This window comes from Schistocerca nitens, chromosome 10, assembly GCF_023898315.1.
Source record: "Schistocerca nitens isolate TAMUIC-IGC-003100 chromosome 10, iqSchNite1.1, whole genome shotgun sequence".
NCBI lineage: Eukaryota > Metazoa > Arthropoda > Insecta > Orthoptera > Acrididae > Schistocerca > Schistocerca nitens.
Window position 1 is genome coordinate 14,854,882 of NC_064623.1, and position 23,886 is coordinate 14,878,767.

At 46.6% G+C, this 23,886-nt stretch overlaps 1 protein-coding gene across 1 annotated transcript in view; it reads right to left on the reverse strand.

The window, feature by feature from the left end:
• Positions 1–999: 999 nt before the first annotated feature.
• LOC126209803 (uncharacterized) overlaps positions 1,000–23,886 on the reverse strand; it is a 254,717-nt gene continuing 231,830 nt past the window's right edge. Inside the window, exons 2-4 of the mRNA XM_049938939.1 lie at positions 20,377–20,463; positions 2,024–6,916; positions 1,000–1,908 (exon numbers count right to left, since the gene is read on the reverse strand). Of these exons, the coding sequence (XP_049794896.1) occupies positions 1,393–1,908; positions 2,024–6,916; positions 20,377–20,463 (5,496 nt within the window). The 3' untranslated portion in view covers positions 1,000–1,392. The remainder of the gene's footprint in view (positions 1,909–2,023; positions 6,917–20,376; positions 20,464–23,886) is intronic.

The window sequence follows — 23,886 nt, forward strand, 5'->3', positions numbered from 1 at the left end:
ACTTAGAAAAGTTGTTTACATGAGTATTATTTAAATTCGGGGTCTAATCATCAAGGAATGGCTTCAATCGGATATGACATTCAAGAAGGGACCTCTGGACTCTCTTTTGGGCCGAGTTGAAACCAGCGTCAAAGCTTGAGGCGGCATTGGACGTTCTTTGTGAGATGTCTCCTGTGGGGCGACCATCGTTCCACCAGTGCGCCTGTGTCGGCTACTTTGAGAACAAATGTGTTGCTGTATACTTTGAAAGCGTCTCGCGTTGGGAGATATCTCGTCCATTGTATCGGGACATCATTGGGGTGCGATTGTGGAGGAGAGTGCGAGCAATGCGTCGTTGAAAAAGGGAGTGGGCGGCAAAAGGGCGGTTTGTTGTTTAAAGACACAGAGGAGAGTGCGAAAGTTGATTTTTTTAGTACATATATGTGAACTGTGCAGAGAGACGAATGGAGGAACAGTTATCCTAAATCTTAAGTCTTTTCTTTCGTGTATACTTTGTGCTCCAAGTAAATTGCAGAGACAAATCAAGACGAAAATAATTTGTGAGTGACATGGCTGAAAACCTACAGGAAAGTGCGTGTGGCCACGAAATATTAACGAATGCAGCCAGTTCTAGTGCAAAGAGTAAACCAAATGGTCGCATGTCTTCCCAGTTGCGCTTCTTCCTCTTTCCATTTCTCTGTCAATGACATCTCTTTCTTTTCCCCTATCTGCACTGACTGTGTTTCATAATTTCCTCTCCCAGCCAGGGACCAGATTTTAATTCTGCCTACCTGTAGTTTGTGTGTACTGTCGTGCTTTACACGCCTAATTTCTTGATGCTATATTCTGTATCATATGTAACTAACAATGTGCTTACCGTAACATGCAGGCTCTTTTAGGTAGTCAGAGACGTTTTTCTCTGTAACTTACAAAATAATAAGTTAAAGGCATATTTTTGTAGACAGGTAAAGGTAAGGAACGTTATTACAGAATATAAACATAGTTTATTTAGTTATTTGTGAGAGTACAGCAACGAGCTACAATTTTTTTAACACAACATTATTTTTTCTCTGCCAGGCACTTTATGTATTTAAACCAAATGTGTACAAATGAGCTTACATCAAAGCTTTAAAAATTTTATTTACTGAATTTGAAACGTTCAGAGTTTTCGGTTGGACTGTACAAGCTTACCATAAGCTGCGTTGAGGTTGATGTTCTGGTAGGAGAAGGGTCTTTTTAAGTGGGTGTTCAAACGAGTGCTGATTTCCGTGAATGAACAGCTTAGTGCGTCTTTTAAACGACCTGTAGACGAGAAGTAAATTTTGAACACCTCACTCACATGAACATTGCGCCGCCGGAACATTGACCTCAACAGCAGACGTAGCTGGACAGTAGAGTGGTCTATGGCCAGCTTTATTTGCTTGCTCTGTGTCTGACCCAGGCTGCATACAGTAACATTATGACACACACTTTATTCCTCCTCAAGGCTGCGTAGTACAGTGGTGTGCACCTATGTGAGTCCCCCGCAAGCGGGTCTGCACCAGCGTCCAGCAGTAGCTTCACAATCTCAGTCTTGCCACTGGATGCAGCACGGTGTAGTGGTGTTGCACCGTTGCTGTCCCTCTTGTCCACATCATATCCTTTCTCCACCAGTAGCCTGACACATTCTGCATTCCCCTCGCCTGATGCTACATGCAGTGGTGTCCTACTTAGCGAGTCCTGGGCAAGTGCATCTGCACCAGCGTCAAGCAGTACCTTCACAATGTCAGTCTTGCCACTGGATGCTGCACGGTGTAGTGGTGTTGCACCGTTACTGTCCCTCTTGTCGACATCAGCTCCTTTCTCCACCAGTAGCCTGACACATTCTGCATTCCCCTCGCCTGATGCTACATGCAGTGGCGTCCTACTTAGAGTCCTGAGCAAGTGCATCTGCACCAGCGTCCAGCAGTAGCTTCACAATCTCAGTCTTGCCACTGGATGCTGCACGGTGTAGTGGTGTTGCACCGTTGCTGTCCCTCTTGTCCACATCATCTCCTTCCTTCACCAGTAGCCTGACACATTCTGCATTCCCCTCGCCTGATGCTGCATGCAGTGGTGTCCTACTTAGCGAGTCCTGGGCAAGTGCATCTGCACCAGCGTCCAGCAGTAGCTTCACAATCTCAGTCTTGCCACTGGATGCTGCACGGTGTAGTGGTGTTGCACCGCTGCTGTCCCTCTTGTCCACATCATCTCCTTTCTCCACCAGTAGCCTGACACATTCTGCATTCCCCTCGCCTGATGCTGCATGCAGTGGTGTCCTACTTAGCGAGTCCTGGGCAAGTGCATCTGCACCAGCGTCCAGCAGTAGCTTCACAATCTCAGTCTTGCCACTGGATGCTGCACGGTGTAGTGGTGTTGCACCGTTGCTGTCCCTCTTGTCCACATCATCTCCTTTCTCCACCAGTAGCCTGACACATTCTGCATTCCCCTCGCCTGATGCTGCATGCAGTGGTGTCCTACTTAGCGAGTCCTGGGCAAGTGCATCTGCACCAGCGTCCAGCAGTAGCTTCACAATCTCAGTCTTGCCACTGGATGCTGCACGGTGTAGTGGTGTTGCACCGTTGCTGTCCCTCTTGTCCACATCATCTCCTTCCTTCACCAGTAGCCTGACACATTCTGCATTCCCCTCGCCTGATGCTGCATGCAGTGGTGTCCTACTTAGCGAGTCCTGGGCAAGTGCATCTGCACCAGCGTCCAGCAGTAGCTTCACAATCTCAGTCTTGCCACTGGATGCTGCACGGTGTAGTGGTGTTGCACCGCTGCTGTCCCTCTTGTCCACATCATCTCCTTTCTCCACCAGTAGCCTGACACATTCTGCATTCCCCTCGCCTGATGCTGCATGCAGTGGTGTCCTACTTAGCGAGTCCTGGGCAAGTGCATCTGCACCAGCGTCCAGCAGTAGCTTCACAATCTCAGTCTTGCCACTGGATGCTGCACGGTGTAGTGGTGTTGCACCGTTGCTGTCCCTCTTGTCCACATCATCTCCTTTCTCCACCAGTAGCCTGACACATTCTGCATTCCCCTCGCCTGATGCTGCATGCAGTGGTGTCCTACTTAGCGAGTCCTGGGCAAGTGCATCTGCACCAGCGTCCAGCAGTAGCTTCACAATGTCAGTCTTGCCACTGGATGCTGCACGGTGTAGTGGTGTTGCACCGTTGCTGTCCCTCTTGTCCACATCATCTCCTTTCTCCACCAGTAGCCTGACACATTCTGCATTCCCCTCGCCTGATGCTGCATGCAGTGGTGTCCTACTTAGCGAGTCCTGGGCAAGTGCATCTGCACCAGCGTCCAGCAGTAGCTTCACAATCTCAGTCTTGCCACTGGATGCTGCACGGTGTAGTGGTGTTGCACCGTTGCTGTCCCTCTTGTCCACATCATCTCCTTTCTCCACCAGTAGCCTGACACATTCTGCATTCCCCTCGCCTGATGCTGCATGCAGTGGTGTCCTACTTAGCGAGTCCTGGGCAAGTGCATCTGCACCAGCGTCCAGCAGTAGCTTCACAATCTCAGTCTTGCCACTGGATGCTGCACGGTGTAGTGGTGTTGCACCGTTGCTGTCCCTCTTGTCCACATCATCTCCTTTCTCCACCAGTAGCCTGACACATTCTGCATTCCCCTCGCCTGATGCTGCATGCAGTGGTGTCCTACTTAGCGAGTCCTGGGCAAGTGCATCTGCACCAGCGTCCAGCAGCAGCTTCACAATGTCAGTCTTGCCACTGGATGCTGCACGGTGTAGTGGTGTTGCACCGTTGCTGTCCCTCTTGTCCACATCATCTCCTTTCTCCACCAGTAGCCTGACACATTCTGCATTCCCCTCGTCTGATGCTACATGCAGTGGTGCCCTACTTAGCGAGTCCTGAGCAAGTGCATCTGCACCAGCGTCAAGCAGTAGCTTCACAATCTCAGTCTTGCCACTGGATGCTGCACGGTGTAGTGGTGTTGCACCGTCGTTGTCCCTCTTGTCGACATCATCTCCTTTCTTCACCAGTAGCCTGACACATTCTGCATTCCCCTCGCCTGATGCTACATGCAGTGGTGTCCTAGTTAGCGAGTCCTGAGCAAGTGCATCTGCACCAGCGTCCAGCAGTAGCTTCACAATCTCAGTCTTGCCACTGGATGCTGCACGGTGTAGTGGTGTTGCACCGTTGCTGTCCCTCTTGTCCACATCATCTCCTTCCTTCACCAGTAGCCTGACACATTCTGCATTCCCCTTGCCTGATGCTGCATGCAGTGGTGTCCTACTTAGCGAGTCCTGGGCAAGTGCATCTGCACCAGCGTCCAGCAGTAGCTTCACAATCTCAGTCTTGCCACTGGATGCTGCATAGTGTAGTGGTGTTAGGCCGTTGCTGTCCCTCTTGTCGACATCATCTCCTTCCTTCACCAGTAGCCTGACACATTCTACATTCCCCATGCCTGATGCTACATGCAGTGGTGTCCTACTTAGCGAGTCCTGAGCAAGTGCATCTGCACCAGCGTCCAGCAGTAGCTTCACAATCTCAGTCTTGCCACTGGATGCTGCATAGTGTAGTGGTGTTAGGCCGTTGCTGTCCCTCTTGTCGACATCATCTCCTTCCTTCACCAGTAGCCTGACACATTCTGCATTCCCCTCGTCTGATGCTACATGCAGTGGTGTGCAACTTAGCGAGCTCTGGGCAAGTGCATCTGCACCAGCGTCCAGCAGTAGCTTCACAATCTCAGTCTTGCCACTGGATGCTGCATAGTGTAGTGGTGTTAGGCCGTTGCTGTCGCTCTTGTCCACATCAGCTCCTTTCTTCACCAGTAGTCTGACACATTCTGCATTCCCCTTGACTGATGCTACATGCAGTGGTGTCGTACTTAGCGAGTCCTGAGCAAGTGCATCTGCACCAGCGTCCAGCAGTAGCTTCACAATCTCAGTCTTGCCACTGGATGCTGCACGGTGTAGTGGTGTTGCACCGTTGCTGTCCCTCTTGTCCACATCATCTCCTTTCTCCACCAGTAGCCTGACACATTCTGCATTCCCCTCGCCTGATGCTGCATGCAGTGGTGTCCAACTTAGCGAGTTCTGGGCAAGTGCATCTGCACCAGCGTCCAGCAGTAGCTTCACAATCTCAGTCTTGCCATTGGATGCTGCATAGTGTAGTGGTGTTAGGCCGTTGCTGTCCCTCTTGTCCACATCAGCTCCTTTCTTCACCAGTAGTCTGACACATTCTGCATTCCCCTCGCCTGATGCTGCATGCAGTGGTGTCCTACTTAGCGAGTCCTGGGCAAGTGCATCTGCACCAGCGTCCAGCAGTAGCTTCACAATCTCAGTCTTGCCACTGGATGCTGCATGGTGTAGTGGTGTTAGGCCGTTGCTGTCCCTCTTGTCGACATCAGCTCCTTTCTTCACCAGTAGTCTGAAACATTCTGCATTCCCCTTGCCTGATGCTACATGCAGTGGTGTCCAACTTAGCGAGCTCTGGGCAAGTGCATCTGCACCAGCGTCCAGCAGTAGCTTCACAATCTCAGTCTTGCCACTGGCTGCTGCATAGTGTAGTGGTGTTAGGCCGTTGCTGTCCCTCTTGTCCACATCATCTCCTTTCTTCACCAGTAGTCTGACACATTCTGCATTCCCCCCAACTGATGCAACGTGCAGTGGTGTCCTACTTTGGAAGTCCCCCGCAAGCCGGTCTGAACCAGCGTCCAGCAGTAGCTTCACAATCTCAGTCTTGCCATAGCATGCTGCATAGTGTAGTGGTACTCTACCAATGCTGTCCCTCTTGTCGACATCAGCTCCTTTCTTCACCAGTAGCCTGACACATTCTGCATTCCCCTGGCCTGATGCTGCATGCAGTGGTGTCCTACTTAGCGAGTCCTGGGCAAGTGCATCTGCACCAGCGTCCAGTAGTAGCTTCACACTCTCAGCGTTGCCCGTCCCTGCTGCGTGGTGCAGTGGTGTGTGACCCTCACAGTCCCTCTGGTCCACGTCAGCTCCTCCTTCCACCGGTACCCTCCTGCAGGTTGGTCTGTGGGATGCTGCTGCAATGGCAAGCGGAGTCAAACCGATATCATCCTTCTCTTGGATACTCGCACCAGCTTTCAGGATGTGCCTCACACTATCTGGGTTGCCTCTCCGCGCGGCCAAGGGCATCGCAGTTGAACCACCAGCAGTTCCCGCCGTCGGATTGGCCCCTGCCTGCAGCAGCAGCCTCACGCAGTCGACGTTGCCTCTCGATACTGCCACGTGCAGAGGTGTGCCCACGGTGTCACTCAATGGGCTGCTGTGAGCCCCTGCACGTAACAGGTGCTCCACACTTTTAACGTCGCCATTCCTTGCAGCGCAGTGCAGTGGTGTGTCGCCTTCAAGGTCTCTAACCTCCAGGTTTTTGGCTGAATTGGCCAGTAGCCTGACGCATTCCGCAGCCCTTGCATATGCTGCATAATGCAGCGGACTTCGCCGTTCCGAGTCCTGCGCAAGCGCGTCTGCGCCGGCCCGCAGCAGTAGCTTCACACACTGCGCCCTGCCCGTCACTGCTGCGCAGTGCAGTGGAGTGAGACCTGACTTGTCTTTCACATTGACGTCAGCACCAGCAGAGAGTAGCGACTCTAAGCAGTCGACATTCCCAGCAACTGCTGCCTCATGTGTAGCTGTCACACCCCTACTGAACTGTACATTGAGGTCAACCCCAGCCTGGATCAGCAGTCGTACCCATTCTGCATTACCTGTTACTACTGCGTCGTACAACATCGTCGCACCAAGTGCACCGCGCAGCGTGGTACTGTCACTGGCTGTTGTCAGCTGCTGCACTATACTGTCATTCACAAATTCAGAAAGTGTCTCTCTCCACTGGTCTAGCTCAACCTCCTGTGCTGTAGATCCATCACTTAGTCTCTTTTTGAGTATGTCTAGTGCCTTAGACACAGAGAGCTTCAGCACCTGTAAATTGTATTGAGCTCTTAGACTGAATACAATGACATCAACGATTAATTTAGATACATTTTATCACCTTATCACCAAAGAATGTCGACTGCTTCTCTAACAGATACATAATTGTTCTTACTTGTGTAAACTGCAGGGCGTTTCACAATGAACATACCAGTTTTAAGGCGTTGTAGCATTTCTTAAGTTCAACTTACAATTGTAAATACACTACTGCCCATTAAAACTGCTACACCACGAAGATGACGTGCTACAGACGCGAAATGTAACAGACAGGAAGAAGATGCTGTGATATGCAAATGATTAGCTTTCCAGAGCATTCGCACAAGGTTGGCGCCGGTGGCGACACCTACAAAGTGCTGACATGAGGAAAGTTTCCATCCGATTCCTCATACACAAACAGCAGTTGACCGGTGTTGCCTGGTGAAACGTTGTTATGGTGCCTCGTGTAAGGAGGAGAAATGCGTACCATCACGTTTCCGACTTTGATAAAGGTCGGATTGCGGTTTATCGTATCGCGACATTGCTGCTCGCGTTGGTCGAGATCCAATGACGGTTAGCAGAATATGGAATCGCTGGGTTCAGGAGGGTAATACGGAACGCCGTGCTGGATCGTAACGGCCTCGTATCACTAGCAGTCGAGATGACAGGCATCTTATCCGCATGGCTGTAGCGATCCTGCAGCCACATTTCAATCCCTGAGTCAACACTTGGGGACGTTTGCAAGACAACAACAATCCGCACGAACAGTTCGACGACGTTTGCAGCAGCATGGACTATCAGCTTGAAGACCACAGCTTGCGGTTCCCCTTGATGCTGCATCGCAGACAGGAGCGCCTGCGATGGTGTACTCAACGACGAACCTGGGTGCACAAATGGTAAAACGTCATTTTTTCGGATGAATTCAGGTTCTGTTTACAGCATCATGATGGTCGCATCCGTGTTTGGCGACATCACGATGAACGCACATTGGAAGCGTGTATTGGTCATCGCCATACTGGGGTATCACCCGGCGTGATGGTATGGGGTGCCATTGGTTACACGTCTCGGTCACCTCTTGTTCGCATTGACGGCACTTTGTTCAGTGTGTTACGGCCCGCAGCTCTACCCTTCATTCGATCCCTGCAAAACCCTACATTTCAGCAGGATAATGCACGACGGCATGTTGCAGGTCCTGTACGGGCCTTTCTGGATACTGAAAATGTTCGACTGCTGCCCTGGCCAGCACATCCTCCAGATCTCTCACCAATTGAAAACCAATTGAAATTGAAAATTGGTCATTGGTGGCCGAGCAACTGGCCCGTCACAATAAGCCAGTCACTACTCTTGATGAACTGTGGTATCGTGTTGAAGCTGTACCTGTACACGCCATCCAAGCTCTGTTTGACTCAATGCCCAGGCGTATCAAGGCCGTTATTACGGCCAGAGGTGGTTGTTCTGGGTACTGATTTCTCAGGATCTACGCACCTAAATTACGTGAAAATGTAATGAAATGTCAGTTCTAGTATAATATATTTGTCCAATGAATACCTGTTTATCATCTGAATTTCTTCTTGGTGCAGCAATTTTAATGGCCAGTAGTGTAATACACAAATTGAAAGAGCAACTGAAACAGTTTTGTTTGTATACCGGTGCACAATGGGAAGAGTATGGAATGACAAAATAGTGACTGAAAAACATGTTGAACGAGTGCGAGTCTTTCACACTTAGCCCTTGGGGGCTGAATGTTAAAGGGGCTATCTTTTTCGGTGATTAAACTGTAACTGATGTTTCTTATCTTGATGTCCTACAGCTGTGGAAGAAGTTCATCAACACATCTTCATTTGGGAGCAAGATGGTGCGCTGCCTTGTAAGGTGTCAGGCAAATCCAACACCTTCCATGAAAACCCTGACATGATAGCAAATCCGGCAATATGACACATAGCTCCGAATTGTGGTGTCACAGCCAGACACCACACTTGCTAGGTGGTAGATTAAATCGGCCGCGGTCCTGTAGTACATGTCGGACCATCGTGTCGCCACTGTGTGATCGCAGACCGAGCGCCACCAAATGGCAGGTCACAAGACACGGACTAGACCTCGTCCCAGTTGTACGGACGACATTGCTAGCGACCAGACGTACGAAGCCTTCCTCTCATTTGCCGAGAGACAGATAGAATAGCCTTCAGCTTAGTCCATAGCTACGACCTAGCAAGGCGCAGTTAATCCATATTTGGAGAGAGATTCACTTGTATTACCAAGAGATGTACCACACCAGATAATAAAGATAAGTATTATTCCAGCTACGTTCTTTTCTTCATAGCATTAATTACGTATCCTGTTCCAGTACTTCACGCCCGTCTGCGTTAGTCTAGCGTGCATTAAGCCACCTCGATCTACAAGGTGTTGGCCCAGCTGCCGACACATCACATGGCGACGAGGATGGGATGCATCGGATTTCGGGATCGGTGCTGTGCTTGCGCACAAAGATGGATCGCATGATCGCCCTATTGCCTTTGCGTCCAAATTGCTCTCATCTGCGCAAAGAAATTATTCACAGATAGAGAAAGCGGCTTTAGCTCTCGTGTTTGGTGTTACAAAGTTTCACGATTTCTTGTATGGTCGTCACTTTACAATCATCACGGACCACAAACCTTTGACATCGCTTTTTCATCCGAACAAGCCTGTACCTCCGCGTACAGCGCAGAAATTCATCCGCTGGTCTCTTTTCCTCTCGCAGTACCGCTACGATATCTTGTATCGGTCCACTGCTCAGCACGGAAACGCTGATGCGTTGTCCCGTTTGCCTGTTGCTGAGGATAAAGCATTCGATTCTTCCGAACTTGCTTGCATGTTCATTGATTCGGAAACCGATGACGTGGTCAAATCGTTTCCGATTGATTTTCGTCGTGTAGCTACAGCCACAGCTGCTGACCCTGTCCTTGCTACTGTTTTGCGTTTTGTTGCTACGCAATGGCCCTTGTCAAAGTCACGGATCGAGGATCCTTTGGTTCGCCGTTTTTTTGCTCACAAGGAGAGACTTTTTGTACGACGTGGTGTTTTGTTGTTGCGTTCGGATAATGATCAATCCAGAGTCGTGGTACCACGTTCGTTACAGTCCTCTGTCTTACGGCTTCTTCACCAAGGACATTGGGGTATAGTGCGTACGAAACAACTTGCTCGTCAGCACTGTACTTGGTTCGGAATCGATGCTGCGATTACGAATATGTGCTCCTCTTGCGTGGCGCGTGCCGAACAACAATCCGCACCGCCGCGGAAATTCTTTGCATGGCCGAAAGCCACTTCCCCTTGGCAACGCTTGCACATCGATTTTGCTGGTCCATTCTGGAATGCTCGATGGTTGGTTGTGGTCGATGCTTTCAGTAATTTTCCTTTTGTTGTCCGGATGTCTTCCACGGCGTCTTCTGCCACAATCCAAGCCTTGTCTGCTATCTTTTGCATTGAAGGTCTTCCGCAGACTATTGTTTCCGACAATGGCCCACAATTCATGTCCGCAGAATTTCAGTCATTCTGCACGGCCAATGGTATTCAACATCTGACACCCGCGCCGTTTTCGCCTCAGTCAAACGGTGCCGCTGAACGATTGGTCCGGACTTTCAAGTCCCAGATGTTGAAATTGAAAGAGTCGCATTCTCGGGAGGACGCTTTGTTGCTCTTTTTGTCTTCGTATCGCTCTCAGCCCCGCGATGGTCGCTCGCCGGCTGAGTTGCTTCATGGTCGTTCTCATCGACCCTTGATGTCTTTGCTGCATCCGCCGCATCAGGTTCCTGTGCAGCGGCAGACTCCTGCTTTTGCTCCTGGCGACGTTGTCTGTTATCGCACCTATCGAGGTTCTCGGCGTTGGCTCGCAGGGCGCATTCTTCGCTGCCTCGGCCGCGCGATGTATTTGGTTTTGGGGGCCTCTGGTGAGGTGCGTCGGCATCTCAATCAGCTGCGCCTCTGTCGTCGCCTGGGTTCTGCCGCTCCCCGTCTACTTTCAGCGACGGTGCCGTCAGGTCAGCGCCCTGGGGACCCATCTACTGGCTCGCCTCATCCCCAGGTGTTACCGACCCTGCCTTCCATTTTGCCTCACGGCGTCGCGCCGCCGCCGCAGCTGCCGCAGCCGCCGCAGCCGCCGCCGGCGCCGCCCGCAGTGGACGCGTCGCTGCAGCCGCCACGCGCCTCCCTGGGTCACGCGCCGCCGCTCGCGTCCCGTGACCAGCCGTCCTCCGCCATGGACCTCTTGCCCGCTCCGGACCAGATGTCGTCATCGCGCGTCGGATTCCCCGACGCAATGGAGGTCGACCCTTCGGCCCCTCCTGTATCATTACGGGCGCATACACCGCATGTTAACGTGCACCCTGGACTAGGTTTTCAGGCGTTTCCTAGCTCCCCTCGGACCGAATGGCCGGGTGCGGGTGGCACAGCCTCGCCTGTTGTTAGGCTCCCCACCTCCTCGCATACGTCAACATGGGGTCCTCCCCACGGCGGGCGGAAGCCTTATCTCACGACCGTTCGCCGATTTGCGGGGGAGGAATGTGGTGTCACAGCCAGACACCACACTTGCTAGGTGGTAGATTAAATCGGCCGCGGTCCTGTAGTACATGTCGGACCCGCGTGTCGCCACTGTGTGATCGCAGACCGAGCGCCACCACATGGCAGGTCACAAGACACGGACTAGACCTCGTCCCAGTTGTACGGACGACATTGCTAGCGACCAGACGTACGAAGCCTTCCTCTCATTTGCCGAGAGACAGATAGAATAGCCTTCAGCTTAGTCCATAGCTACGACCTAGCAAGGCGCAGTTAATCCATATCTGGAGAGAGATTCACTTGTATTACCAAGAGATGTACCACACCAGATAATAAAGATAAGTATTACTCCAGCTACGGTCTTTTCTTCATAGCATTAATTACGTATCCTGTTCCAGTACTTCACGCCCGTCTCCGTTAGTCTAGCGTGCATTAAGCCACCTCGATCTACAAGGTGTTGGCCCAGCTGCCGACACATCACGAATAAATCCTGACGTTAAATTGTCCAAAGTAATACGATCAACGAGTGAGCAAATGGAATACCACAGACTAACACAAGAAGGCCTAAATGCATGTCATACCTTCCCACTGTGAAACAGACGCAGTTCCGAGGGGAGAAACGAGAACAGAAGCCGAGAGCAGAGTCGTGTAAGCTAGAAGGCCCTACGATAAGGGACACCCACATCTCCCGCCAACCGCCAAGATCACCCCCCAGCCCACGTTGAAAGATAGAGCCCTCCAGAAGAACAGTATAGATCTTACAATAACACTAAAAGGGCCACACCAACTGTACGTTTTAGCGTGAGACTATACGCGTCTCTGTTACGTTGCAAACTTTAAAAACATTGCCCCACCACGAAAAGTATAACGTTTCTCATTGGATAGACAGAATTTTTGTAGGCAGAGTTTAAGGTTAACATTGACCTGACTGGTCAGTTGAAAACACAGCCAGATACCTTTTTCTTAAACCCACTTCAGTAAATTGTAGTAAAGAGAAGTTCGAGAGAGTTGTTACCGAGACAGCGAGGTGTGTGGAGCTGCGCCGCCCGCCGCCCCCTGACACTGACTAACCAACAACAAGGTAATGAACGCACGCGATGCCGCATAAGAGCGCGTAAGGCTTCACTCAGAACTGCAGAAGTCTCATCTGTTACATCCCGTTTTTACGTAATACTAGTGTCGATCGTCAATTGAACCTCATGGTATTCACATTTGCTACCTGAAATTTTAAATCTGATATGCGATGATTTTTCTGTTATATAATTATTGAGAAGCCACATCAGCCACTGTAATTTACGACAAGTTAAATAATTAAAGATAAGTGAGGGACACTGTAGACCAATTTTGATAGTTTTCTCTTTTATTAAACTTAATTTAATCCTAGATTATAGATGTGATATGGCATACGTCATCCTTCGATTCATTGTAGAACTTGGAAACCCATTCAGGGAATATTCGTTCACATTTTTGTTGAACGCAGTTGGTTTTTATCATCCTGTATTAAAATATTTCCTTTCATCAATAGCGCAATTTATAAACAATGTTTTGTGAGTAGAATAAAAATTCCAATGGTAAACTTAACTGCATTCTCGACGTTATTTTTCCAGGTAACTAAAAATAGTTACAGGGAGTGCAGTGGAACTGACGCTGAAATCATTAAGTATTTGATTACATCATCGCTAGTCTCACTGAACTCTTCTGAACTCTACATGTCATGTGTGGTCTGGCGTCTCCTTACCAGCAACAGGTCCCAAGTTCAAACTAGTCAGTTCCCTAAAAACCACGCTCAGAGCGTCGTTGCGCGAAAGTGGTAGGAAGACACGACTTAGAACAAACAGACACCACGCAGAATGTTAGAGCCTCTCTGGCATAACTTAGTACGCGGCTGGTTAAACGGCGCCGTACCCGACGGGTTGATTGGGCGCAAGGGTCGCTTGACACAGCATTTCATGCAAGACCTCCGCGTTCACGCACGATCTGACGCGATCATGTGTGTGTGCCTCCGATACCAGCTGATCTATCCGGCTTTAGAAACTGTATTATTGCAAAAGTTACTCCTGGCAGATTGATCAAGGTTTCGGAACAATTCGCCTATCGACTCGATGTGTGATCTGTGTTCACACTGAATAACTGTAAGAAAAATTGTTTGCGTTTCTCCTTCATTTGGTGCATTATTTATAATTGTAAGGTGAATTTAATATCTGCCACAGTGCCTTAAAACCTGTACATTCATTTTGAAACACCCTGTATTTCATAAACATTTTGGAAGCATTGTGCTACACAAGTGGCCTAAACATCATGAACAAAACTTTGTTTCCCAGGAAACATACACTATTTACATTAACAGAAAAGAAACATCAGACAATACGAATTTCCTAACAAGATCGTGATTACAGAGCAACACCTCTCAGCCGCATGTAATGTATTTTATTATCGGACCAGCCCATAATCTGGTTGTATACATAAACGCCAGATTAGGTCGCTTTAATGAAATGATCTAAACCAGATGTAAACTAGATGTTTCATTCCCCGATTATAGGCTACGTCCGAACGTCGGTCGGATAATGAAACTACTTAAACGCAGCTGGGAGATTTAACCGTGCAGGCTTTGTAACACTACCCGCCCTATTTAATTACCAAAACGCCGACAGTGTTACTTCTCTGAAAGGAATTTTGATTTGACCGCGATGGTGCGTAATGGAGAGGTTTCCGACTATATTTCGTCTCTCGAAAGAAATCTAATGGAAGGAAGCAGTGGCAGAACAAACGGTACTCGAACCAAGGTTCTGTCAGACGCAAAGCAAACTACAAAAGACAACGGCCAACACCCTAGTCAGGAAAAGATGTAATCAAATAGTAGCACTGTTAGTAAAGTATGTTAACTACTAGAAATGACTTGGTACTGATATACTGTTTTGCACATAGGGTTCGAGACAGTAGCACATTGTAGCAAGCATTGTACCGGTGGTGTGGTATGCACAACACAGAACGAATACAGAAACAACAACTGGCTCTGAGTAACACTTCCTACCTCTATATTAAAGCAGAGAAGTTAATGATCATCATAGGCAATTAATTACTGATGGTGGAGTACTGCTAACTGGGACATGAGAATTTTTTATCAGTCTAATTATTGACAGACACTGGGATTGGAACAGTCTTCAGATAGTCTTATTACGTGTACCGATCACCATTTCGTTTATCAGGAAGCATTCACTTACTTATACTAGCTGGCTCACAAATGAAGCGCGAGGCACCAGAATCAACTATAGATAGAACAGTTGCAGCTAGTTACTTATTGAAGCACACAAATGTTATAAAATTGATAGCAGCACTTCATTATACTCTTATTGTAGTATGGATTGCAACACTGGCTCAACAACTAACCTTGCAGCCCAAAAGATTATTGTATCAGAAATTCATACCAAAGCTGAAAATTTCAGTTAAAACACATTATGAAAATCACGTTTAGCTGCAAATACATAAAATATAAACAATCTTAGAATTTGGCATATAGTAATTCCATGAAAACGTCTTGATCGCTAAAAACTGTATTTATGATGCGTTTCGAGTAATCATCATCCGATAACTCTGGTAAATTTACACAAAAGAAAAATAAGGAAAGCTTATGCATGTAGATGAAGATGAAATGGGAGATATGATACTGCGTGAAGAGTTTGACAGAGCACTGAAAGACCTGAGTCGAAACAAGGCCCCCGGAGTAGACAACATTCCATTGGAACTACTGACTGCCTTGGGAGAGACAGTCCTGACAAAACTCTAGCATCTGGTGAGCAAGATCTATGAAACAGGCGAAATACCCTCAGACTTCAAGAAGAATATAATAATTCCAATCCAAAAGAAACCAGGTGTTGACAGATGTGAAAATTACCGAACTATCAGTTTAATAAGTCACAGCTGCAAAATACTAACGCGAATTCTTTACAGACGAATGGAAAAACTGGTAGAAGCCGACCTCGGGGAAGATCAGTTTGGATTCTGTAGAAATGTTGAAACACGTGAGGCAATACTGACCCTACGACTTATCTTAGAAGCTAGATTAAGGAAGGGCAAACCTAAATTTCTAGCATTTGTAGAGAAAGCTTTTGACAATGTTGACTGGAATACTCTCTTTTAAATTATGAAGGTGTCAGGGGTAATATACACGGAGCGAAAGGCTACTTACAATTTGTACAGAAAGCAGATGGCAGTTATAAGAGTCGAGGGGCATGAAAGGGAAGCATTGGTTGGGAAGGGAGTGAGACAGCGTTGTAGCCTCTCCCCGAGGATATAAGATGAACATCAACAAAAGCAAAACGAGGACAATGGAATGTAGTCGAATGAAGTCGGTTCATGCTGAGGGAATTAGAATAGGAAATGACACACTTAAAGTAGTAAAGGAGTTTTGCTATTTGGGGAGCAAAATAACTGATGATGGTCGAAGTACAGAGGATATAAATTGTAGACTGCCAATGGCAAGGAAAGCGTTTCTGAAGAAGAGAAATTTGTTAACATCGGGTATAGATTTAAGTGCCAGGAAGTCGTTTCTGAAAGTATTTATGTGGAGTGTAGCCATGTATGGAAGTGAAACATGGACAATAAATAGTTTGGGCAAGAAGAGAATAGAAGCTTTCGAAATGTGGTGCTACAGAAGAATGCTGAAGATTAGATGGGTAGATCACATAACTAATGGGGAGGTATTGAATAGGATTGGAGAGAAGTTTGTGGCACAACATTAGAAGAAGGGATCGGTTGGTAGGACATGTTCTGAGGCATCAAGGGATCACCAGTTTAGTATTGGAGGGAAGCGTGGAGGGTAAAAATCGTAGAGGGAGACCAAGAGATGAATACACTAAGCAGATTCAGAAGGATGTAGGATGCAGTAGGTACTGGGAGATGAAGAAGCTTGCACAGGATAGAGTAGCATGGAGAGCTGCATCAAACCAGTCTCAGGACTGAAGACCACAACAACAACAACAACATGCATAAATATTAAAAGGAAAATGTAACATTTGGAACGGAAGTAGATACTGATTACAGGTACTTACAATAGGCTTAGGAAAGCTCATACAAGTGAGAAATAGAATACTTCTATGAGGCTTCCCAAGCACATTGTGTGTCCTTGTTATCGGTATTTACTTTCGTTCCTGATGTTACACTGGCCTTGTAATATTTATGTATAAACTTTTTCAATTTCCTTTTATGCAAATTTTGCCACAGTAATACGATGATGATTACTCGAAACCTGTCATAAATAAAGTTTCTAGCGATCAAGGCGTTTCCATGGAATTACTACTGGTACGTGTCAAGTCTGTATGGCCGCATGCCTTACAAATGGATGACCTCGTCAGTCAAATGGAGGACATTGTTACGAAACTGTACAGGAACTATTACTTACGCTCGCCCTTCAAGTTTACTAGTCAGTAACTACCCTGTATTACCACAGTTTTGTGAATGTAACTTTAATACTGTTCCGAAATTTCAATAAGATTAACACTTAAGCAAAACACCTTAGATCTTTTCTTCGTAATTGTACTTTGGTGAAACACTGAGTAACCTCATATAAAGAAACGCGTGGAGTACTTCAGAAAAAAAACTCACTGAATAGTAAAGAAATCTATTACTCTACGTGAACTATTTCTCATTATGAAAGAAAGCAATTACTTTTCAGTTCAGTAAAACAGGATACTCAGAAACACTACAGCCCTGTCTAGGTAAATGACTAAGGATATAGGTGTTCAACACAGAGTTTAAATAACACAAACGTGTAATTGAATAAGAAACCACGTAACTCATACATGCAATTATACAATTCTGACTTGATTAGTTAAGACCCAGGCGGTGGTTGTGGATATCTTCTGTGGCTACTAAAAAAGGCGGCGAAATCGTTATAGCTGTGGTGTAAAACAAGCTTTGAAATTTTCTTCTTACCGTCGGATTTTCGTACTTCGGAGCTAACCTATTTACCCCATGAATGATAAGTCAAAATTCTCTCACATCGGAGGCTATATAAAATAACCTTTCTGCTCTTCTTGCCTATTTCAGCGCACAAGATGTGAACACTTTGCCCTGTCGATGAACCAGTTCTACAAGAACAGTTTGAACATTCCAAGACTTTAACGGAACATAACTTTTGAAATTATATACGTGCATTGATTACGGTGATATAAATTATTAACAAAACGTTTACATAGATGTTGTATCAAAGAATAATTGTAATACAGAGGTCACACTAACATTAGCACACAAAGTTATATAAGTACAGGGTGTCCCACTCAAACCTCCCTGATTTCAAAGACCCAGGAAAGAAAAAAAAACCAGTAGATACGACAATGAAGACAATGAAAAATGCACCACATTGTAGAGCATCTCAAACAATTTATTTATTTATCATCAACACACCTCCACATGTGAACCATTTGTAGCACGAAGAATATCGAGTCTATATTCAATTTCTTGGCAAGTTCTTTGTAACATTTCCTCTGTTATTGTTGCAATCGCATTAGTGATACGATGTCGCAACATAGGAATATCGTCTACTTTGGTCGCATAGACGCGTCCTTCACGAATCCCCACATGAAGAAATCAAGCGGCGTAATGTCGGGTGAACATGGTGGCCAGGTAATGGGTCCTCCACGTCCGATCCAACGACTGGGGAATTTCCTATCCAGGAAATGCGGCGGAGCTCCAGCTTGTTGAAAAGTGATGTTGGGTTGCAAGTCTTGTATCTGAGAGTATACAAACTGTTCCAACATGTCCAGATACACTGACCCATTCACTGTTTGTTCCGCAAAGAAGAAAGGTCCAACAATCCTGTCGTGCATTAGCCCACACCAGATGTTTAGTTTAGGGCTATCACGAACATGTTCAATGACAACGTGCGGATTTTGCGAACCCCAAACCCGAACATTACGCCTATTAACCCTCCCTCTTAACTGAAAGGTTGTCCCATCTGAGTAGAAACATCTTTCCAGGAAGCTGGCAACAATATCAATACGCTGCAGCATATCCGCAGCAAATTGTTGTCGGCGTGATTTGTCGTTCGGTGTCAGATGTTACAGAATTTGAACTTTGTGAGCACGCATACGAAGACGCTGGTGAGGTACACGATGCAATGTTGATCGAGGTGCATCAAGCTGCCTAGATGCTTGACGAATTGACTTACATGGGCTTCTGAGAAACGTTTGTCTGATGTCCTCCATTGTCTCTTGTGAAACTCCGTAGCGTGCACAGCCAGAATGAGATGCACGAACCAGTTGCGTAACGAGTCTGCCTGCCAACGCTCCACTCGGCTCAAAGTAATAGCGAATATCATCACAAGCGCTCTGGAAACTGGCTGCTTATTATCGTTTTATCGTAGTGGATCATGGAAAGGTATCAGTTGTTTCCAAATATATTTTGCTAATGGAAACAGAAATAAATTTAGCTGTCGCCTAAAACATAACATTTTTTCAATGCCCGTGGTTGTAATATAATTTAGTTATATTTCTGTAACTCGTTCACCTAAACCTAACTGCAGTAAAAGTACAGGGTGGGGCAAATAAAAATGGCCCAGAGAACAGAGTTCCACAGTATAAAGAAACAGAGAGGAGGAAAGGAAATGCAGGGCTGACTACAGCAGATGTTGAAAGTAACCATTATTCATGTATTGGCACTTTTCAGCCCCTTCAGCAAGTTGCTGAAGGCAGATCGAAGCTGGACTGCTGGAATTGCTGCGGTCTCACCCGAAACGTTCTGCTGCAGTTCCTGAAGACAGTCAGGCTTGTTTCGATATGCCTTACAGTTGACGTCTCCCGACTCAAAGTAATCGGCACATTGACAGATCAGGTGGCCTGGGGGACCAGCTAGAGCCGCGACTAGACTAAACCCTGCTAACAACTCTGTCAGGCGTGAAGCCTGTGTAAATGCGCTCCAAGGTTCGGGCGGCTGTGTGGGCAGTTGCTCCGTCCTGTTGGAAGTTACTGCAGCTCTTTCGCTCCTCCATTAGTGCCGCCGCAAATGGTTTCAAAATGTTGGCGATGTAAGTCTGCGTCTGACGGAAGAAGATGGGACCTACAATGCGGCGTGCAGAAACTGCACACCAAACCCCAGCCTTCCGATGATGCAATGGTGCCTCGTGGAAGTCAATCGTATTCCCGCTGCCAACAACCTGTGATTCTGTGAGTTGACATAACCACCCAGGTGAAACCGGGCTTCATCAGACATAAAGAACAGATCCACGTCCAAATCATTCATTATCATCTCACTGAACAGCCACTCACAAAACCGGCGCTCCTGAGGAACACCTGCTGGTTTTGGTACTTGGACAACAGACACTGGGTAGGAATGCGTGTGCTGGTCCAGGTGGAGTATTCGTCCGCATTATCTAAGTGATATGCCGGTCTCTTGCGGAAGGCGTCGGGTTGATTAGGTAGGACTCTGAAGCATTTTCAGCTGAACTGCAGCCACATTTTCTGGTGTGTGGGCACGTTTCGGAATTCTTTTGACTTGTTCAAAACAGATCCAGTCTGACTCCATTTTCGGACTTAGCGTTGCGTGGCAACTCTTTACTAGCACTTTTACACCGTCAAACTACTCAGCAGACAACTGACCCCACCGTTTCCACGACGCGGCCCGCACTACGCTATGAATCGGTGTGAATCACGTGGCCGGTGCACATGTGGTGTGCGCGCCACAGGCTGTGGTTGTATGCATACACTCACGTCCAGTCGCAAGGGGCCTCTTTCATTTGCCCCATCCTGTATATAACAAAGTCTTCACCACTTAACTAAGATTGAAAGCGGGGCTATCTAGTTGCTCACGACAAATATCAGGCGTATTCACCAGTCAATACTCACATCATGATACAATTTTTTTATAGGCAAAGTGAATTTTTCGTTTAAAAGCCAGCATAAAGAATATTATTTAGTCTGGAACGAGAACATTTGCTGTTAGTTTGGACTTACCTCAATATGACCATTGCTTTCAGCTTCAAACCCGATTTCTGTGAACTGCATTCGAGACATCTCCACACACGCGATAGATACTCCAACCTGCGTAACAAAGATAACAACTCGGTTCAGTGAAAAAAAAAAAGGATTAGCTATTGAATTCGCACTGCCTCGGCAGCAGATTTCAACCACCACTTTGATGAAGAATGTTAAGAGAAGCAGGCGTCAAAGAGAAATTAAGTGAAGACATCTACGAGAAACCAATATTGTCTGGGAATTATTTTTGTACATGTGAAACTCAAATATAACAGCCTTGCAAATGGTACTATACCAAATGTTCCCACTTACTTTTCATCTGGCGAAAGAAATGTGACCGCGTATACGTATATAACGAGAAATATTGTAAAATATGTTAGCATGGTATTGGTCTCTGCTTTCAAGGTCATTATGTTTTTGAAGAATTCTACACGCGCAGTCCGTCACTCATGGACATCTGCCGAGAACTTTGAACAAGATGAAACGTCCTGATAATATTAGCGCAAAAAGACAAGTGGGCCCTTGCTAAGCGACATTTATACAGGCAACGACATCTCGCACGTGCATACACCCACACCTCCCACGGAGCCCAGCAAGTGATTCCACAAAAGGGATTCAATTTTCTGCTGGCACTGAACTCAACACAGTGCCAAAGAAAAGACCGTTTTAGCTCCAGTTCCCTTTTTTATAGGCCTGTAGATGAAGGACTTACAGCAGGCGAGGTCTCATCTTTTCAAAAAGTCCTGTCGACAGAAGACGAAGTGTTCAAAAGGTAAATAAATGAGCAAAGCTGCTTTAGAATTCCTTTTGAGCTATATTTAATGCTCTTCGGAGAAGCCAGATAAGCACGTGAAAGATGAGATATCAGCTTAAGTTACAGTGTACAATGTGATGCCTGGCAGCCGGAAACCTCTGTGCTATCAGTTTAGTATGCTTATTGCGTTCCCGAGACTATAATTCCTAAGATTTCCGTGACATTTTCACTCCAATTTTCAATATACTGAAGATACATCAAACGCTAGGGCCTGTATTTCTTGTTGTTGTTGTGGTCTTCAGTCCTGAGACTGGTTTGATGCAGCTCTCCATGCTACTCTATCCTGTGCAAGCTTTTTCATCTCCCAGTACTTACAGCAAACTACATCCTTCTGAATGTGTTTAGTGTATTCATCTCTTGGTCTCCCTCTACGATTTTTACCCTCCACGCTGCCCTCCAGTACTAAACTGGGGATCCCTTGATGGCTCAGAACATGTCCTACCAACCGATCCCTTCTTCTAGTCAAGTTGTGCCACACACTTCTCTTCTCCCCAATCCTATTCAATACCTCCTCATTAGTTATATGATCTACCCATCTAATCTTCAGCATTCTTCTGCAGCACCACAATTCGAAAGCTTCTATTCTCTTCTTGTCCAAACTAGTTATCGTCCATGTTTCACTTCCATACATGGCTACGCTCCATACAAATACTTTTACTGACACTGAAATCTATACTCGATGTTAACAAATTTCTCTTCTTCAGAAACGCTTTCCTTGCCATAGCCAGTCTACATTTTATATCCTCTCTACTTCGACCATCATCAGTTATTTTGCTCCCGAAATAGCAAAACTCCTTTAATACTTTAAGTGTCTCATTTCCTAATCTAATTCCCTCAGCGTCACCTGACTTAATTCGACTACATTCCATTATCCTCGTTTTGCTTTTGTTGATGTTCATCTTATACCCTCCTTTCATGACACTGTCCATTCCGTTCAACTGCTCTTGCAAGTCCTTTGCTGTCTCCGACAGAATTACAATGTCATCGGTGAACCTCAAAGTTTTTATTTCTTCTCCACGGATTTTAATACCTACTCCGAACATTTCTTTTGTTTCCTTTGCTGCTTGCTCAATATACAGATTGAATAACATCGGGGAGAGGCTACAACCCTGTCTCACTCCCTTCCCAACCACTGCACCCCTTTCATGTCCTTCGACTCTTATAACTGCCATCTGGTTTCTTGTAAATAGCCTTTCGGTCCCTGTATTTTACCCCTGCTACCTTCAGAATTTGAAAGAGAGTATTCCAGTCAACATTGTCAAAAGCTTTCTCTAAGTCTACAAATGCTAGAAACGTAGGTTTGCCTTTCCTTAATCTAGCTTCTAATATAAGTCGTAGGGTCAGTATTGCCTCACGTGTTCCAATATTTCTACGGAATCCAAACTGATCTTCCCCGAGGTCAGCTTCTACCAGTTTTTCCATTCGTCTGTAGAGAATACGCGTTAGTATTTTGCATCCGTGACTTATTAAACTAATTGTTCGGTAATTTTCACATCTGTCAGCACCTGCTTTCTTTGGGATCGGAATTATTATATTCTTCTTGAAGTCTGAGGGTATTTCTTAAGTTCTCCATTACTTTTACTTTTAAAATTAGTCAGGGCTCTGACGGCGTGGGACATTCCGTTTCGGAAATCGTCAGGAAACGCAATACTCCGAGATCCACAGCCTCAAGAGTGTGCCGAGAATACCCCATTACAGGCTTTGTCTCTCACCACGGACAATACGGTGGCTGAGGTCCTTCACTTAACGACCGAGAGCGGCGGTATTCGCGTAGAGTTGTCAGTGCTGACAGACAAGCAATACTAGGGACGTACGGCGAACGTAACCGTTTGAACGGTGTGGAGGAATTTGGCGTTAATGGGCTACCCCTGCAAATAACCGACGCGAGTGCTTTTGCTAACACCCCGTGCAGCGCCTCTCTTGACTTGGTAACCATATCGGTTGGACTGCAGACGACTGGAAAACGATGGCCTAGTGAAGAGTCCGACAGAGCACTGAAAGACCTAAGTCGAAGCAAGGCCCCAGGAGTAGACAACATTCCATTAGAACTACTGACAGCCTTGGGAGAGCCAGCCCTGACAAAACTCTACCACCTGGTGAGCAAGATGTATGAGACAGTTTACGGCTGCAAAATACAAACGCAAATTCTTTACAGACGAATGGAAAAACTGGTAGAACCCGATCTCGGGGAAGATGAGTTTGGATTCCGTAGAAATATTGGAGCACGTGAGGCAATGCTGGCCCTACGACTTATTTTAGAAGACAGATTAATGAAATGTAAACCTACGTTTCTAGCATTTGTAGACTTAGAGAAAGCTTTCGACAAGGTTGACTGGAAGACTTTCTTTCAAATTCTAAAGATGGCAGGGGTAAAATACAGGGGGCGAAAGGCTATTTACAATTTGTACAGAAACCAGATGGCAGTTATAAGAGTTGAGGGGCATGAAAGGGAAGCAGTTGGGTGAAGGGAGTGAGACAGGGTTGCAGCCTATCCCCAATGTTGTTCAATCTGTATGTTGAGCAAGCAGTAAAAGAAACAAAAGAAAAATTCGGTGCAGGTATTAAAATCCATGGAGAAGAAATAAAAACTTTGAGGTTCGCCGACGACATTGTAATTCTGTCAGAGACACCAAAGGACTTGCAAGAGCAGATGAACGTAATGGACAGTGTCTTGA